The sequence below is a fragment of the Gigantopelta aegis genome, chromosome 9, assembly GCF_016097555.1.
Source record: "Gigantopelta aegis isolate Gae_Host chromosome 9, Gae_host_genome, whole genome shotgun sequence".
NCBI classification, from domain to species: domain Eukaryota; kingdom Metazoa; phylum Mollusca; class Gastropoda; order Neomphalida; family Peltospiridae; genus Gigantopelta; species Gigantopelta aegis.
Window position 1 is genome coordinate 31,953,454 of NC_054707.1, and position 20,000 is coordinate 31,973,453.

The window sequence follows — 20,000 nt, forward strand, 5'->3', positions numbered from 1 at the left end:
CGTACCACCACAGGTCATATGCTACGTACCGTCACAGGTCATGTACTACGTACCGTCACAGGTCATATACTACGTACCGTCACAGGTCATATACTACGTACCACCACAGGTCACATACTACGTACCGTCACAGGTCATATACTACGTACCACCACAGGTCATATACTACGTACCACCACAGGTCATGTACTACGTACCACCACAGGTCATATACTACGTACCGTCACAGGTCATATACTACGTACCACCACAGGTCACATACTACGTACCGTCACAGGTCATATACTACGTACCGTCACAGGTCATATACTACGTACCACCACATGTCATATACTACGTACCACCACAGGTCATATACTACGTATCACCACAGATCACATATCACGTACCGTCAAAGATCATATACTACATACCGTCACAAATACTACGTCATATACTACTACGTACCATCCCTACGTCATGTCATCACCGTCACAGGTCATATACTACGTACCGTCACAAGTCATATACTACGTACCACCACAGGTCATATACTACGTACCATCACAGGTCATGTACTACGTACCATCACAGGTCATGTACTACGTACCGTCACAAGTCATATACTACGTACCGTCACTCCGTCAAACCTAACCTTAGACATAATGTCCTTGAACGTGTTCACGTATGTCGAGTTGTTGTAGTCGAAGTCTTCGAGAACCACGCCCTGTTTGTCAGCCTCGTGTAACGTCAGTGCAATGCTGATCATTGCATCGAAGGCAAAACCAGCATATACGTTCACTATGTACTTCTTAATTAGTTCAGCAGTCTGAGAAGAAAAACATATTATGATTATTATTACTCATACACATGTATATGCATGCACACGTGGTATATCAAAGGCTGTGGTATGTACCGGCCTCGGTGGTGTCATGGTTAAGCCATCGGACATAAAGCTGGTAGGAACTGGGTTCGCATCCCTGTACTAGCTCCCACCCAGAGCTAGTTTTTAACGACTCGGTGGATAGGTGTACGACCACTACAACCTCTTCTCTCTCACTAACCATTAACAACTAACAACTAACCCACTGTTCTGGACAGACAGCCCAGATAGCTGATGTGTTTGCCATGGACAGCGTACTTGAACTTTAATTGGATATAAACACGAAAATAAGCTGAAATGATATGAAATGTGGTATGTGGATATAACAGATCCTTTGCTGCTAATGAAAATGTAGCGAGTTTGCTCTAAGACCTTGTGATTTACTATACATATGGATTGTACAATGGCCACAGCCTTCAAGTGGTCATTCGATTAATCTGAGTTCCACGCCTTCTAGCAATCGTTGGATGGCTGAACGTTCGACTACCTGACGATCGACAAATACGTGAAAGTCAGAGTAATTGCCTCTTTAAGGCTTTAAGCATGTAACCATAGCACAGTCCGTGCACGCTCCACTTTAATACACACACATTCGTAAAGCAGATAACCTTTCAATTTTACTCCGAGAAACTCAGGTAACATAATTATTTAGTTATCATGGGTGAACCAGTTTCGGTGAGCATACGCATCGGTTCTAAAGCATATCAGTATTTATAAACAGACAGTTGTTATTCAAATACCAGTAACCTACCTCTTTATTAGTACCTCTACAATTCACATGGGCACTAAACTGGCCGCTAAGTAGCTAAGTTTACCGCAAGTGCGTCACAAACTGTAGCATGCATCAGCAGTAAATATTGTTAACTATGCAACCTGTTTCGGTGAGTGATACGTTTAGTGGTATAGCTTACAACAAAAACTTTCCAACGCAAAACGTTTCAGTTTTGTTTATCAAAACATGTATGTGTTCAACAAAACATGTACTTATAACAATTTATAAAAACAATATTTTAAATATTTTAAAGAAAATTACAAAATGGAGTCCTCGAGAACCAATTTTAAAAGACAACATTTTAGGAAAACGAATATAACATTTATGATGTCTTGCAATCATGTTATAAGTTGAGCAAATGAATGGTTATAATGGTAAAATTGTTTGGTTAAAACTATAAGCTGCATTCTGAGTTTTAATAAATATATGAACGGATATCTAGAAAGATATTTATTTTAAAACATATAAGGACCATATATTTTTGGCAAGTATCTCAAAAGAGAGTTTTACCAGCAGATGCCATGACAGTCATGCGACTTCAATAACCAGATACCAGTACAGCTGAGAACAGACAGAAATAGTTTTCAAAATTAAGTTTTCTTTCAAATTACAGTCTTTGAAAATAATAGAAAAAGAGTACTAAAAAATGTGCCGTGTTTACGAGTGGGTAAAGTTCAAACTTGCTTTCTTTGCTCGTTTTAACTTTATTTTTACGAACATTTCTGTGAATATGACAGACATTTGTTTACTTTCCCCTATGCAAAAGTCAAATTCGTAAACAATATTCAAATGCACGTACTATTGCGCACAAACGACGCAACCACCGAAATAGGAACCTCACCGAAACAGGGCAACGAACGATACTATCATAGAAAAATGTAAAGTCAGTTAAAGTTTGTTTTGTTTAACGACACCGCTAGAGCACATTGATTTATTAATCATCAGCTATATAGTCTTAGAGAGTATACCCGCTACATTTTTCAATTAGTAGCACGGGATCTTTTATATACATCATCCCACATACAGCACAGTACATACCACAGCCTCTTATATACCAGTCGTTGTGCACTGGGTAGAACGAGAAATAGCCCAATGGACCCATCGGCGGGGATCGATCCTAGACAGACCGCGCATCAAGCGGACGCTTTACCACTGGGCTATGTTTTCTATATTTAGTGGGGTTTTCATTTTTAATGTTATTTTATTTTATAAGCACATCATTTTTTCCAAATTCTTTTTTGATGATATTACCATGTCAAAAAGTTATAAAAAAGGCTATACTGGTTTTATCAAAAATAAAATATTAAAAGAAAACCCCAAAAGAAACGCGAATATTTTAATACATATAATTATATATACCTATACATATAATATATGCCTATGGCACGTTCACGTTCCTCAGCTGTCAACCTTGCCATCACTTGTTTAACGTTCCCTCAGACTACTTCATAAATGAAAGTGGCTTTTCAGAGACCATCTTTTATAGCCCCAATCAGCATGATTTGCACATTCAATTTACGTTTTTCATGCTATGCATGCAATATGTTGTGTTTTGGCGTTGTGTTTCATGAAGTTTTCAGACAATCGTTTTTGTAAGTTATTCGTCATCATAAGATAGTACGGTACTTATTCATTGATATTTTTAATGCTGATTATACGCCCCATTCACATCTGTTATCATCAACTGGTGGTGCGTTTTCAATGCTGTCCACTATAGATTTTTTTATTATCAAATTAATTCAGTAGACTGTTAAAATGGGCCTAAAATGGTTATAAGACATTGAAAAAACTACACCCCCCAAAAAACAAAATTGAATAAATATAAATAAGTTAAAGAAAATTAAATTAATATTCGCGGTTCTTTTATTGTTCAGTATACTAGTACCATGCCGAAAACTTCACTGTATTCAGTAGCTTCTGCAGTGAGTTCGGTCATAAAATGCCCGTCCTGAGCAGTCTGCAAAGAAAACATGCAGTATAAGTCAAAATAAGAAAACGACGGGTGTTGGTAAAACGCGGACCGGAACGGAATCAGATATCTAATATAGCTGAGGAATTACATTTCTACGCGGTTTGTCATTTTAAAAGGTAAATATTTTAATATTGTAGTTTAAAAGAATTCCAACATAAGCAAGGTTACTATTTCCTCACACCCATAGTATCATGATTAGTTTTTTTCTGTTGTGAATTATCTAGGACAATCGTGGAACTGACTGATTAAAATCAAACTGAACGTAATACGCTACAATTGTTTTGGTACCTTTACGAATTGGCTGATCCGGGGGAGGCGGGGGAGATCCGCAACGACATATAATGTGATTTTTCAATGATCGCAATATCTCAGATAATCAAATTAAAAGACGTGTAATCACACTAGTTCAAATTAAATTACAGCAGTTTACTAGCCAGATGAAATAACATTTCATGACCTGTCACATTTATCACCAATGGCCGGACTGGTAACGTTAACTGTAGAATCAAAAGTTGGTTGCATCCGCTAAGATAGTATTTGGTGTACTGCTACGTAAAGCAAAACAAATCCGATTTCGGTTTCAAACCAGTTTGTGGCACTATTTTAGCTATGCAGATAGACCCTACTTTTACAGTTCCGTATTTTGTTAGGAATTATTATTGTGTCACACTGAAATGATCTATTTAACCCCATTTGTATCCAAACTATTGTTTATATTACAATTACTGTAGGAAATGTATTAACGAATGGATGAATGAATGAATTGATGTTTAACGACACCCTAGCATAAAAATAACGATCGGCTATTGGGTGTCACACAAGGTACGTACATCAATATGATTATATCCATTTAAAATAAACATTGTATAAAACACAGTGTAAAGAGCTGTATGAAATGTACAATAAAATACAATACAAATATCAAAGTAAGTATATTTTAAATAATTTCTGTGCAAGTTTTGAATCTTGCTTCAAATTCTTTCGGTATTCGTGTTCATGGATGCCATCACTGTAAAACATTTTGTTCTTAAAACTTATAGGTATTGAATTCGGAAAATACTGTTTTTTTTAGTATTAAACTCTAAATGTACTGATTTGTTCCGGATGACCCTTGGAAAGACGAATAGCTGCTTCCCTTATGGTCATTTGTGAGATTCCTTTCTCTTAGGCGTTTAGACATTTACAGTGATTTTGAACTGTTTTAACCGGCCTCGCTGGCGTCGTGGTTAAGCCATCGAACATAAGGCTGGTAGGTACATGGTTCGCAGCTCGGTATCGGCTCCCACCCAGAGCGAGGTTTAACGACTCAATGGGTAGGTGTAAGGCCACTACACCCTCTTCTCTCTCACTAACCACTAACAATTAACAACTAACCCACTGTCCTGGACAGACAGCCCAGATAGCTGAGGTGTCTTCTCAGTACAGCGTGCTTGAACCTTAATTGGATATAAGCACGAAAATAAGTTGAAATGAAATTAACTGTTTTAATTGACTGTAAACGTAATGGATACAGGACCATCATATGAAAATGTTTTCATTGGATTTTTTTTCATTGCCTTACCAACTAACCCATGCCCTTCAACGTTGGTAAAGTTTTCTACATTATTTTAATCAAATCAGTCATATACACGCTGAGATGCACGAAACATGAACACTTGGGATACTTACTCTAATTTGTTCCGGTGAACACTCAACTTTTGGGTAAGAGAAATTCCACCAGTTCGTACCAATCCAACCTAAGAGTATCCACACGTATTTTGGACCATACAGTTTCCTCTTATAAACCTGCAACGTCATATTGTATTAGTTATACTTATGTAAGCCATTATGACTAAGAAAAGAAACAATGTAATTAAAATAAGATCTTCAGCCACGGTTTGAGTTTCTCAGTCATTTTGGGCTGCTACTATAATGTATTGTCATATTTATCTATCTGTCAGTCTGTCTGGCAGTCTGTCCGTCCGTCCGTCTTTCCATCCTTCCATCGATCGATCCATCGATCGATCCATTCATCCATTCATCTATCTATCTATCTATCTATCTATCTTTGTTTCTTTCTATCTATTTATCTGTAGGGGACGAGACGTAACCCATTGGACTATTTCAGGCTCCAGCCAGTGCACCATGACTGGTACATCAAAGGTCGTGGTATGTGTTATCCTGTCTATGGGATGACGCATATAAAAGATCCCTTGCTGCTAATAAAAAAGAATAGCCCATGAAGTGGCGACAGCGGGTTTCCTCCCTCAATATCTGTGTGGTCCTTAACCATATGCCAGACGCTATACAACCGTAAATAAAATGTGTTGAGTGCGTCGTTAAATACACCATTTCCTTCCTTCGTTCTATCTATATGATGACAAAAGTTATAGTTAACGTTTGTTGTGCTTAACGACACCACTACAGCAGCACATTAATTAATTAATCAACAGCTACTGGCCGCTAAACATTTGATGCTGTTTGACACGTAGTAGTATAGGAAACCCGCTATATTTTCCCATGAGCAAACGGGATGTTTTACAAGCTCTTTCCTCACGGCAGGACAACACACACCACAGCCTTTGAGATACCAGTCGTTGGCACTAGTTGGGACGGGGAAAAACGGAAATAGATCCCGCCCATCGTGATGATGAATCACTATACTTATACCTGGGGTATATAGACATAGAGAATCATACATGAGTGGCCGTTTGATACCATTATCTTACAACAAGTTGGGAGCGGGACGTAGCCCAGTGGTAAAGCGCTCGTTCAATGCGCGGTCGGTCTGGGATCGATCCCCGTCGGTGGGCCCATTGGGCTATTTCTCGTTCCAGCCAGTGCACTACGACTGGTATATCAAAGGCCCTGTCTGTGGAATGGTGCATGTAAAAGATCCCTTGCTGCTAATCGAAAAGAGTAGCCCATGAAGTGGCGACAGCGGGTTTCCGCTCTCAATATCTTATTGATCCGTAACCATATATCTGACGCCATATAACCGTAAATAAAATGTGTTGAGTGCGTCGTTAAATAAAACATTTCTGTCTTTACAACGAGTTGTTTTAAAATGTATCTAACGATCGAAAGCGAGTTTGATGCGTTTGTAAACGAGTTGTAAGATAACTGGTATCTAACGGACATGAATGTATTATTCGATTTCTTACATATCCTCAAAAACCAGGTTTTAAGCAAATTTTAACATCTTTTTCGAATAACTTACGAGTCACAGACAAATGATTATCAGGTTAACTATACAATCACAGTGTAATCAATTTCGATCGTGTTGTTTTTTCACTGGATGTATGGCATAACCTAGGAGCAGCCAGTCGTATGTCTTGAACTTGTTAACACACGTACATGTGTAAACAAGTATATGTTATAAAAAATAACGAATGATGTTCTCACCAACGGATATGTAAGAAAATGGTTTAGCAGTGATAATGGACCGGTCTCGGTGTTGTCGTGGTTAAGCCATTGGGCATAAGGCTGGTAGGTACTGAGTTCGCAGCCCAGTACCGACTCAATAGGTAGGTGTAAGACCACTACACCCTCTTCTCTCTCACTAACCACTAACAACTTACCCACTGTCCTGGAGAGACAGCCCAGATATCTGAGGTGTGTGCCCAGGACAGCGTGCTTGAACCTTAATTGAATATAAGCACGAAAATAAGTTGAACTGAAAGTGATAATCAACGCCCGCGGCTTGACGCTATTTATATGATGCATTTCGCCACAGGGTGGTGTTATTTATGTAACTAAATTCACCATCAACATATATATTGACAGAAGACTGTTACCGTAAATAATCGAATAACAAATCATTGCTTGACATCTTGGGGATGAGTTACACCGTGTGTAAAGATGATTAACAAAGACAAAGACGATCAATAACAGGCGCCAGACAGAGAAAACATAATGTAAAGGTTCATTGTACAATTACTTTAGTTTAGCCTTGTAATATACGCTGTTCAAAATAGGTAGTGGGCATTCAAATAGCATACATTAATACAATCAATAAATAGGTGCACGGCAGAGAAACATAATTTTATTTTAACCGTGTAATAAATACTGTCCAAAATACGTAGGGAAGATTCAAACATAATACAGGCACAGTGGGGTATTTGTTTTTTTGTTGTAATAACAGTAGTTAATGGCAACTGAGAAGCAATGACGTAACTTGACAAAGCCTTTTTGTTATCTCATCTAAAAATCGTTTAAAATTCTTGTATAAAATATGTTTATGAGTATGTATAGCATGAAATACATTTGCATCATTAGGGTTATATGTAGTAATGAAGTGTATTATATGATCAGTATGATTCTGACACTATTGTTACAATACGTGATGCTAAACTAAATGGGATATTAACTTTTGTATGTTTTAGGTGGCATGAGTTAAAGTTTAAATAACTTCTTGTGTTAGAAGGTTTACTGTAAATGTCAGTTGATATATTCCACCTTTAAGCTGTGCAAATTACATCTAAGAACGGTCAATGTGTATTATTAATTTCCATTATAAAGTTCAGAGAAGGATGTAATAAATTAAGTTCATTATAAAATGTATGTGCATCGACTGTTAATGTCGAAATGATGAAGCAGTCATCTAAAAATCGTTTAAAATATTTGCGTAAAAAAGTCTCAAAATCATTTCCATATTTACAATCCATATTACGATACACTAAGTGCTCTAAATATTCAAGAACTAAAGTGGCATAAGTTGGTGCCATTTTAGTATCCATAGCTGTACCCTGTTTTTGTTGATAATACATATCATTGAAATAAAATACATTTCTTTCTAATACAATACTAACAGCTTCAGAAATGAAATCATCACACAATCTGCTGTCAATTGTATACCTGCTGTTATTAAGCCAGTACTAATATTCGAACATAAACTGACAACGTCAAAATTATTAACTAACAAAGCATGTTTGTCTCTGGTAAATTATGTAAAAAAAATCAATATCATCTCGAATGTAACTTCAATGACATGATATGTACATGGTACAATAGCACAAAGAGGTTTTAATATGAGATCTAAGAAATGACTGAAATGTGTAACACTATCAGGGCCTCTTACAAGTCTGAATTCAGAATTTTGCTCTGTTATAGCTTTTGCAATAATATCACCTTTGTAAATTTTCGGAAGACCGTAAAAATAGCTGGTACTATATTAAAAATGTGTATGTAATAAATGTTTTTCTACTACTATACTTTTGAATAAAAATATTAATTAGCTCCCTTGTTTCAGTGTCATCATTAGAACTAAGTTCTTTATATAAACTTTCATCCTTTAACATTTTCAAAATATTACTGTGGTAATAATCTACATCCATTATTACTGTGGCACTTCCCTTATCCGCTTCTTTTATAATTATAATGGTTAGATATTTTCTTTGCTTAAAAAGATAACCGTAAATATTTGATTTTTGCCTTTTTCTTTAAAGTAACAATAAGATAAACTACACGTCATAATGACATCGTTGAGACAGATCCGTAATTTGGCACTTCCCTTATCCGCATTTTCATTTCTATTAATATCATTGCTTATTATATATGTTCAGGATCTGCAAGATCTGATAGTAGATACAATCACAGCAATTTACACATTTCTATTAATATCACACACACACACACACACACACACACACACACACACACACGCACACACACACACACACACACACACACGTGTATGTGTGTGTGTGTGTGTGTGTGTGTTTTCTTACCTCGCAAAACAATCTTTTTGCCAATTCAAAGTGGAAATTGCAAATCATTATTCGAGCTTCTTGTCTCTGAAATAGAACAAAAACAAATAAAATGCATCAGCATCAAACAAAGTAATGATTAAGCTTTGTTCAATATGACATACAAAGATGTCCATGTAAACATACAAAGTCTCAAGGGAGTTCCATTGTCATTATGTCATAATAATATACTGTCCTGCAAAACATCGGTTTTACAAAAATCAGAAAATGAACGAGATTAATAATTGAATATGTCTGATATTCTCTAATGGAATACACACCAGTAGCCAGATTATCAAAAGAATGAAGACGTTTGCGCACATTACATCAATATTTGCTGTCATGGTTCAGTGAAACATTTTCAATATGGATATAAAAAAATGAAAGAAGAAAGAGTCTTGTAAATGAAAGTCTTTTTCAGAAAGAGTCTTGTAACCATGAAACGGAGCATAACCTTTTCTAAAACTGGCATAGAACACTTTAACGGGACTGTTCTGAATTTGTAGTCATTAAATACATCTGGGTAGTTACAAACCCATTAAAAGTTTGAATCTCTCCTCCGCCAAACCATGTCATCAAGAAATAAATCCGGAAATCTTTTTAATCCAATTATTTCAAATTCTGTTTGGCGGTTACAAAAATAAATTAATACGTAAGAAATATCTGTAGAAAAAAATATTGAGATATTATAAATACAACAGCTACAAACTCAAGATAGTCTATTTAATTATTAACATCACATTTTACCACACGCCACAGGTCGCATGGTAGTTTATTAGGAAAACCACCGTGTAATTGTGGGTTTCTCATTAGCTACAATGAAGAACATTCTATTTGATGTTGTATATCAGACACAAGGGCGGGACGTAGCCCAGTAGTAAAGCACACGCCTGGTGCGCGGCCCGTCTGGGACAAATCCCCGTCGATGGGCCCATTGGGCTATTTCTCGTTCCAGCCAGTGCACCACGACTGGTATATGGTGTATATGAAAGATCCCTTGCTATTAATGGAAAAATGTAGCGGGTTTCTTCTCTATGACTGTGTCAAAATAACCATATGTTTGACATCCAATAGCCGATGATTAATAAATCAGTGTGCTCTAGTGGTGTCGTTAAACAAAACAAACTTTACTTTATATTCGCCAGTCATAGTATTAAACATAACGAATAATAGTAGTAGTCATTTAAAATAAAAAAGCTTGATAATATTTACAGCTCAGGCTTGGATTCACGGGGAAGGTGCTGGAGGTGCGCACCCCACCCGCAGAGCCTCGATGTGCCTCGACAGATTCATTGCTTACCGGATTATTACAATTAGTTTATTTGTTTTTAGTGGAGAATATGCAATATCTCGGACGGCTTGGTGTTTCTTAGGAAGACTGCCATATATATCATATGAAGTTCAATGCAATTTTAAATTATGTAAATGTCTTTCTTAAATGTCGTTGAATACTGTAGTCTAGATGCCTTTAAAACAAATTGGCACACCATCCGTGCAAAAATTCAGTATTCGCTCCTGTGGTTGATCGTACATGAAGATGACATAAAAGACGACCGCCAAGACGAACCTCTATTGTGTCTAGCGTGAGTCCGATGTTAGAGACCTGGTTTACGAAAACCATCGAGTAGTTTTGAGCGTTCCACAGGTCCAAGAAGTTCTCTGTCGTCTGGAATGGTAAATCAGGACATTAGTGCTTATGCAAAATACAGATCACCACATCTCTCTCTCTCTCTCTCTCTCTCTCTCTCTCTCTCTCTCTCTCTCTCTCTCTCTCTCTCTCTCTCTCTCACGCACACACACACACACATATATATATGTACTGAGTGTGTTACTGTAGTTATTACCTCAGCGTTTTTCTCTAAAAACTGTCAATGTTTGTTATGCAAACATGTACATATGGCTGCATGTATATATAGAAACAATGTAAACAACTTTACACACTACTCTAAGATAATTGACAAAAACCAAAGTTCTGTTTATTCTGCGTTTGTTTGTGAAAAAATTATTGTATATTATAATCTTTTATCTAAAATCATTTGACTTGAACATCTACCTTGACGTCACATAACAATTTGTACAAACATAATTTGACACCTTTCATAAACATTTGATACTGCGGGAACGAAATGCATCTCTTCTTTTTCACTTGTGCATGTTCAAAGCAAGATTTTGACTTCGAGATGCATATACCAACATAATTTCTTCTGGCACGTAACCGGGTCCCGCTATGAGAAACATATTTCAAATAATTATATCGATTTATTTACAGCCAATACTTGCCTTGTGTGAATAATATTTTTGGCAGCAAATATTTATTTTCGTAATTTGTTTTTTTTAAATTGTGACAATCATAGATGTAGGTGTACACACACACACACACACACACACACACACACACACACACACACACACAAACAAAAGGATTCTTTAAAACCACACCTTAATTTCAAATTTTAAAACTAATTTTCAAGAAATGTATAAGTATAGAAGTGCTCACAGCTGACCCATTTTTACATGCCTTCAATTTAAACAACAAAAGCGTTATTCACATATCAGGACCGTATCTCTGCATAATTCAGAGTCGATGGGCTTTTGTCAAAATAATGGTTGATTCCACGAATCTCTTTATCACGTACGTCGTCTATAGGAACATTCTGATATAATAGTGTGATTTTGACAGATATCAATGAACTGCAGAAGTGGATCTGGGGGGTGGTGGGGTGGGGGTAGGGGCTCCCCCCCCCTAAATTTTGCGACAGTTATAATTTTCATGTTTTTACGATCCCCTCCAAACTTCCCCCCAAAGTTCCATTGGCATTTCGCCTCATGTCACTGCCCTTTCCCCCCCCCCCCCGAATTTCCTGGATCCGCCACTAAACTGGACAACATTCTGTGAATAGAATTGCTTTAGTCATTAGTACAGCTTAATTTAAGTAATTCGTTTCTCATTTTGCTTTGAATAACCCTACTGTAAACAAAACCCCACAAAAGGAGCTTCAGCGCAAACATCGACCCATATATATGTGCATAAACAACGTCGTTAAATCTCCTGTGCACATACACTGTATATACTTCTGATATAAGCAACCTTAGATCTCCTTTTGAAGAGCAATTTTGAAAAGACAAAAGACTCTTTTTAAGATTCATCCACAAATGACTAAAGTCTCTAATGATTTACAAGACATGTGCTGGTTTGGGGATCTATTTCTGAACGTTTGAATGCACACGTCTTTGTTTTGTTGAACCATTAATTAGTTTTATGTCGCTTAATTGCCAGTCAAAGTAGTCGTAAAATATTCGTATTTGACTTTTGTTTGACCTGGATCTAAACATTCCTGTTTCACTGATATTATATGCACAGTGAAACCTTACCATTTAAGTTTTTTTATTAGGTATGTAGCTAAATCGCTCCTATTTTGAAAGTATTTTCGAAAAGAAAAAAACAATCCTTAAATGTTTATTTGTTCTAAAATCTTTATTAAGTGTATATTTGCGTGCAAAAGTATGATAACGTATGCTACATATATTGTTGACTGTCTCCTCTGTCCTTTAGAACTCATTCTCTTTTCCTATTTACAACGGTGCTTCATTACTGAAAGTTTCATCAGATCCATGCCGTCTTAACGATTCTCTGAGTATACATCTATTACTCGACTTTGTGAATTAATTACACGAAGGACTGTTCTTGACAATAAAGGACTAGTTGGTAAATAGGTTTGAAAATGAAAAAAAAAGATAACATTTTATTTAAAGATGACCCCCCCCCCCCCCCAGCAACGAACGCCTAACTGTTTATAATACACATTTATGGGTTAAGTATTGTACACTAATATTTATATTCAAAATTGTATAAACAACACAAGTATTTTCGGTTGATTTTGTGAAAATATTTTCATTTTTGAGTTGGCTGAAAGCATACATTGCTTTATTAACAAATTTACCATTTTCCATTACTCATCACGCATACAATAAAACAAAGTAAATATAGGTTACAAAAAGTCACATTAAAACGTATTTCAATTACACTACTCATATATGAAAAGATAATTTTCATCAATCCTACCCAACCTCATTTGTGGAAAAGTGCTATATTGGTACCTACAGAAGAATACAAATTGGTCGAGTTATACTCGTAAAGAATCGCCAACCGGCTATATTGGTACCTACAGAAGAATACAAATTGGTCGAGTTATACTCGTAAAGGTAGTACTATACCAAATAACTTCCGGCTGGGTCAAAGTTCGAGGTGCACCCAACTTTTGATAGAGAAGTGAACATCACAAGTCCTGTGATTGGTTATAAATGTGAGTGTGTTGGTTGTAAAAAATAATAGTTTCATCTGGGTAAAATAAATGTGCAATTTTATTTCATCTAGTACCAATGTGTCAAGTAGCCTTGTGCTTGAAACATGTATGGGGTACCTGTAAAAAAAAGTACTAGAATTTTGTGCGAAACTAGGGTAGTCATAGACGCTACCCGTTATCTCAGAAACGAGCAGCTTGATCCCCATTTTTTTCTGATTCACTTTAAGTGTAAGGGGTGGTAGTATTTATATCCGTGGCGTTTATGTCGGTTGATACGTTGCAGGTAGGAGTTTTAGCCGCATATGTTACTATTGTCGTCTATGGGATTTGATCTGGTAGTATACACCCTATAGAATCGCCAACCGGCTATATTAGTACCTACAGAAGAATACAAATTGGCCGAGTTATACTCATAAAGAATCGCCAACCGGCTATATTTGTACCTACAGAAGAATACAGATTGGCCGAGTTATACTCATACAAAATCGCCAACCGGCTATATTGGTACCTACAGAAGAATACAGATTGGTCGAGTTATACTCATAAAGAATCGCCAACCGGCTATATTGGTACCTACAGAAGAATACAAATTGGCTGAGTTATACTCGTAAAGAATTGCCACTCGTTTCCAGCCGAAGTGTTCTAGGAAACCCAATCGAGGTTTGTTGTAAATGTTGTCGTTTGGCAGGGTACTGAACACAAATGGAAAGCGAGTCTTGTCAATCAATTCGGCTGAGCGGGAGGAAAACGAAACCTGAAAGGTAATACCAGTAGTTATTAGGCAAGATGTTCTGGGCCCGTACTTATAAAACTTAAAGTCTAGACTTTAATAAAGTCCAGAGTTTAAGGTAATGCTATTTGAATGGCGTTGCCATGACTTTAAAGTCTAGACTTTAAGGTTTATAAGCACGGGGCCTGTACTCCACTTTCAGACGTTAAGTTTATGTAGAGGGAAACTTTCTGTACATAGTACTGCCTTTGTATACTAGATTTTATTATAGTTTCAGTACATCTCCAAAACGTCAAATCATATGACGAAAATTACATTCAAGTCAATCAGGAGACGCCAATAAATGTTTGCTGAATGTGATATTGACACGAAGTGATGTTAGTTATACAGTGTCCGTTGTGAACGATTTATCTTACAGCAAGTGGCTTCCAAACGTATCTAGCGAGCGAAAGCAAGTTACATACTTCTGTACAACGCCGTGCTAATTAGTCTATTTTTGACACATTTCAAACCCACCCCAGCACAATTTGTGATGTATAGCTTCCGGTTAAGTACGTTACTCGGGTCATTCCCACTGGAGTGACCAATTACACGTCTGAAAAATGATCTTAAACATCTGTTAGAGACGAAAACAGGTGACATCTCATATGAGGGTCATTACATGTATATCAGAAATGCTATTTGACACACTTGTCAAATGGCAACATCACGTCATGATGGTTTCGGGGATGGAAGCGTCATGATGTGGGACAGGGCCCAATTTCACAAACATTGTAAGCTTAGTTTTGTACGCAAATAAATTTAAACCTTCAAGGGATACAAATTCTTATAATTAGACATTGTACAATACAATTTGGAATGCGCCTAAATCGTTTGCTTTCATTTATAGCTATTTTATTGTGAAAATGTACGTTTTTTTTTGTCCTACGATGTACATATAAAGATGAAAATCTTGCGTGTGCCCCTATTACAGACTGTGCTCCCTCCGCAAGAAATTATGGCTCACCCCCCACCCCCTCACTCCCCCCTTCTCGCAACTCTAGATATCGTTCCTATGGGCCTGGATACTACAAAAAGAAAGGATATAGATTTTAATGTGTGTGTAATGAAGTACATTTGACCTGTAAGAGATTCCAGGCAGACGCAGCCTCCGCCACGGGCACGGTGTTCTTGGACAGGTTCGGTCCCAGCAGCATCAGCTTGGTCGGTTTCTGGTACAGGAAGTCGAACAGGATGCGCATCGAGACTGTTGGTGATGCCTGCAGAACACGAAAGACCACTTAGACGAAATGTTCAAACAATACCACCCCAAATTAGCAGGCTCCTGTCTTTGACTGATAAATACGTTTGGACTTAAAACTTTGCAATTCTGATTACACAATGATTGTAAACACTTCACCACTTAACAGTAACATGATAGACTCATGTTTTTCGAGTCTGAATATGTACTGAGCAACCAAAGAAACGCTAATACCAATTTAGTTTTTTTTTTAATTAATTCAAAAGTATTCAGTTTGAAGCTCATTGGTGTTGTGTCTTTTAAAATTATCAATGTCTTATGAAATGTTTTAGACTCACTTTGACAGTCTATTACCGGCCTTGGTGGCATCGTGGTTAAGCCATCGAACATAAGGCCGGTAGGTACAGGGTTCGCAGCCCGGTACCGGCTCTCACCCAGAGCGAGTTTTAACGACTCAACGGCAAGGTGTAAGACCACTACACCTTCTTCTCTCTCACTAATAACTTAACCTCCTGTTCTGGTCAGACGGCCCAGATAGCCGAGGTGTGTGCCCAGGACAGCGTGCTTGAATCTTAAGTGGATATAAGGACGAAAATAAGTTGAACTGAAATGAATTTACCGAATTAATTGTATGGTGATTTGTTTTTTAAATATTTGCGTTTCTTTTGTGGTTCAAACTTTAAAGAGACATTCCTGAGTTTGCTGCATTGTAAGATGTTTCAGACTAATAAAATATTTCTACGATTAAACTTACATATTAAATATATTTTCTTGTTTAGAATATCAGTGTCTGTATATTCAATGTGTTTCTAGTCGACTTAATATTTGTAAAAAGCCCAAACTGGATTTTGTCTTCAAATAATTTCGTACATACGAAAAAACAATATTTTAGGAAATATGATGAAATTTAACCTAGTAGAAATATTAGAACGATCAGAAACACGTTTAATATACAGCCACTAATATGTAATTACAATCGTTAAAAAAAACTCTGTTAGTCGATAATATATTAAAAGTTGCAGAAAACTCAGGAATGTCCCTTTAAGTTATACCACTATTAATCTCCAGTGGAAATAAGAAAAATAAAAATGAAATATAAATATGGGTCATTCTACAGAAAGTGCCACTTTTATGTCTCTGTACAATTTCTTTTTTATTTATATATATAAAACTAAATTTGTTGTCTTTAACGATACCTTATTAATAATATCATCCTGTCATAGTATTTTTTCTCTCTGGTAATCAGCTTTGAGAGAGATTTTATTCGAGATTAGTGTAAAATGTCATTGGTGTTACCTGTCCCTAGCATAACATTATACATAACATGCACTGTTAAAATATATAACAGAAGACATAACATTGAATACCTTTAATGCAATACGTACTGATGGCTGACTTACTCAATAAAGAAGGAATCTTGTAAATATTTTCCGTATTCAAAAGATGGTGGGCAATATAAGCTTGTCCCTGGAGTTTTATGTCATTGGTGATACTGTATATACTTATGAGAAAACAAAAGAAACTAAATGCTCTCTGGATGAAACATTCCACCGGTAGATATCGGCCATCGAACTTATTTCTCAAAAACATCAGACATATGAACAGTTGTGAATAGTTTTCTTTAAATGTCATGAATGTGTTGTCAAAATATAAAAGTAGGTTTATTCACTGCCATTGGTGTTACTATCGTATTTAAGTAATGGCTAATAATTTTAAGAAACTTTTTGTATGTTATTGTAGATATCGTATGTCTGCTACAGCATGCACTCTTTCAGTTTTTTCAACTGTTTCTTTAGAGAGCATGAATTAATTATGCACTTATTTGTCATGGGTGTTACCTGTCATTGGTGTTACCAAGTACTGAGTAACACCAATAACCATTAGTAACACCAATGACAATGCGTTTGAATAAGATGCCGTTTTACTCACTTTGCATATTTTTGAAGATGATTTGAAAATTAAACGGACTTATGCAGCATCATAGTTGCATAATGGCACTTTGGGAAAAATAAATGTTTTGCTGGAATGTAAAGAGTATAGCTTTAACGTCCTAAACTGCGTTATACTTGGTTCGCGCAATTAACATCCGATTTGTTGTCGTCTGCTTGTCGTTCATTTGTGAGGTTTTTCTTCACAGTTAGTGAAGATTCCCATTAACAATAAAGTTCAGACAAGTAGGTATCTAAATACAAAACTTTACAAACCACTAAAACCATTAAGTTTACTGTAGTCCGTCCCATCCTTCTACAATTTAAGTGGGTTGTTTTTTTAATTATTATTATTTTTGTATTAATAATTTCAGTTTGGTTTGACGTAAGAAGACAAGTAAATGTGTTTTGGAAATAAAAAATGAATACTATTTTTGTGTCCAATTTATAAAACAATCGGCTCAGAAATAAATAGCATGCAGTAAATTTCATAGTATGAAAAAAGGCGTTCCCTTTGGAACCGTTAGTAAAACGCGGACCGGACCGGAACGCTGGACAAACTCATTTTTTCCTTTAATTGTTTTTTTAATTAAACAGTGTTCGTCCATTGTGCATAGTTCAGAAATATATATTTTATCATGTAGATGTTTAAAAAAATTGAAAATGTCGAACGGCGTATGCGCGAAAATGTTATTTTTCCAAATGGTAAACGCAGTTAGATAATACTAACCTTTCCTGTTTAAGAGGTTAACTTTATCATAAAGAAAAGTTAAAATCATACTGAAAATGTATTACCAAGTTGTAGTCAAATATCGGAAAATTACATTACGTATGTTTTCATTTCCAATAAAGGCTATTTAAATTTTATTTTTGAAAAATATGGAATATCATGCATTAAAATAGCTTTTTAGTTAAAAGGAAATAGTTAACTCTTTTGAATAATGACGCAGTTCTTATGATTTCTTTCTTGAATAGTGACTTAATTTGTTTGATTTGCTGTATAGTGCATGTAATGAAAACATTAGAATGACATCCTGGTTTTCTGAAAATATTTGGAACATTTAACGTAGAGGTGTGCAGCGCTTGCGTAAAAGCAAAAGTAGGATTACAACTTTTTACTCGTTATTGGGAATACAAGTATACAGTCAAATAGATATTGAGCCTTAAAGGCGCTCTGTCACGGATGGTTGACCTAATTAATGACCTAACAAAATATTATCTGAAAATATATACATTTGATTTGTCGCTAAAAGTACTTTATTTAACCATCTACATAATTACCATAACTCACGTATTACTGATATTTTGTAAAACTAATTGAATTATGTCAACGGTCCATAATTCGGAGAAAAATAACGGCTATTTGGGGAGTAAAGGTGTGACGTATTATTTTGAGTCACGTGACGGGCATCCCCCGAATAACCGCATTGTCAAAACGATTTACCAAGCTCGTGTAACGAGAACGCTTTACCGTCCTCTGCGACGTAGGGTAAATAGAAAGAAAAAAAATAACAATGAAAATAAGTTATTAAAAATTAATAAAAACATGTATTGAATGATAATAAACTTATACATTAATTTATTTTAATAACAGAAACATGTTAAACGTCGACAACCCCGACTGGTTAGGCCTTTGCAACTATAGGTAAATTTATCGTTAGTCGTACGCAAAAAACTCTAAACATCATAATCACAAACATCTTCATTTTCCACCTTGTCAGATATATTTTATGCAAAATATGCCATAACAGCCGACTTGGGATAGGAATTGTTACACTTTAAAAGAATACTCTGAACTAGACGGTGTTTATATACGATGTGACTATATATATACGACGGCCGTGTATATAGCCTCCGCTAACGAGGGCTGGCTATATTCACAGCGAAAATGTATATAGGCGATAAATAAGTATTTGATTGATCCATATTACCGAACCATCTGGAACAGGAGGAATACATACCAAGTACTATACGAACAGTGCGTTTTCTGAACAGGGGAGACGGGGGGGGGGGGGGGGGGGGGGATATGAATTTATGAATAGCGTAATATTGCCCATACAGTACTAATAAAAAATTAATAATAATAAATAAATAAATAGATAAATAAAAATAAAAATTACAAATTATCAGCTGCTGATGTAGATTATCTGAAAAAGAAACTAACTTCGGACAGTACACAAACTAACAACAGGGCTTGAACTTAATAATTTGTCTCTGATTGCAATTAAATATGACTAAAAGGTTATTTTGCTGTATTTAGTCATATTTCAAAAGTGCAAAATTGCAAGGGGCAATAAATCTCAAAATACATATTTTTATACCAGTAACGCTGAGACGACTCCCGGGTCCCCCTCTAAATTTATGTAATGTTTCTGTAACAACCAGCCTCACCCACCCCACCGCGACGTGATTTTACCAACATTATAATACATGTAATAATAATAATAATAATAATAATAATAATAA

The 20,000-nt window shown here is 36.0% G+C and overlaps 1 protein-coding gene across 1 annotated transcript in view; it reads right to left on the reverse strand.

Moving 5' to 3' along the window:
• LOC121381530 (gamma-aminobutyric acid type B receptor subunit 1-like) overlaps nt 1–20,000 on the reverse strand; it is a 39,887-nt gene that overhangs the window by 1,636 nt on the left and 18,251 nt on the right. The window contains exons 2-7 of the mRNA XM_041510856.1: nt 15,488–15,625; nt 10,900–10,998; nt 9,315–9,380; nt 5,275–5,391; nt 3,520–3,591; nt 614–808 (exon numbers count right to left, since the gene is read on the reverse strand). Coding sequence (XP_041366790.1) covers nt 614–808; nt 3,520–3,591; nt 5,275–5,391; nt 9,315–9,380; nt 10,900–10,998; nt 15,488–15,625 — 687 coding nt within the window. The remainder of the gene's footprint in view (nt 1–613; nt 809–3,519; nt 3,592–5,274; nt 5,392–9,314; nt 9,381–10,899; nt 10,999–15,487; nt 15,626–20,000) is intronic.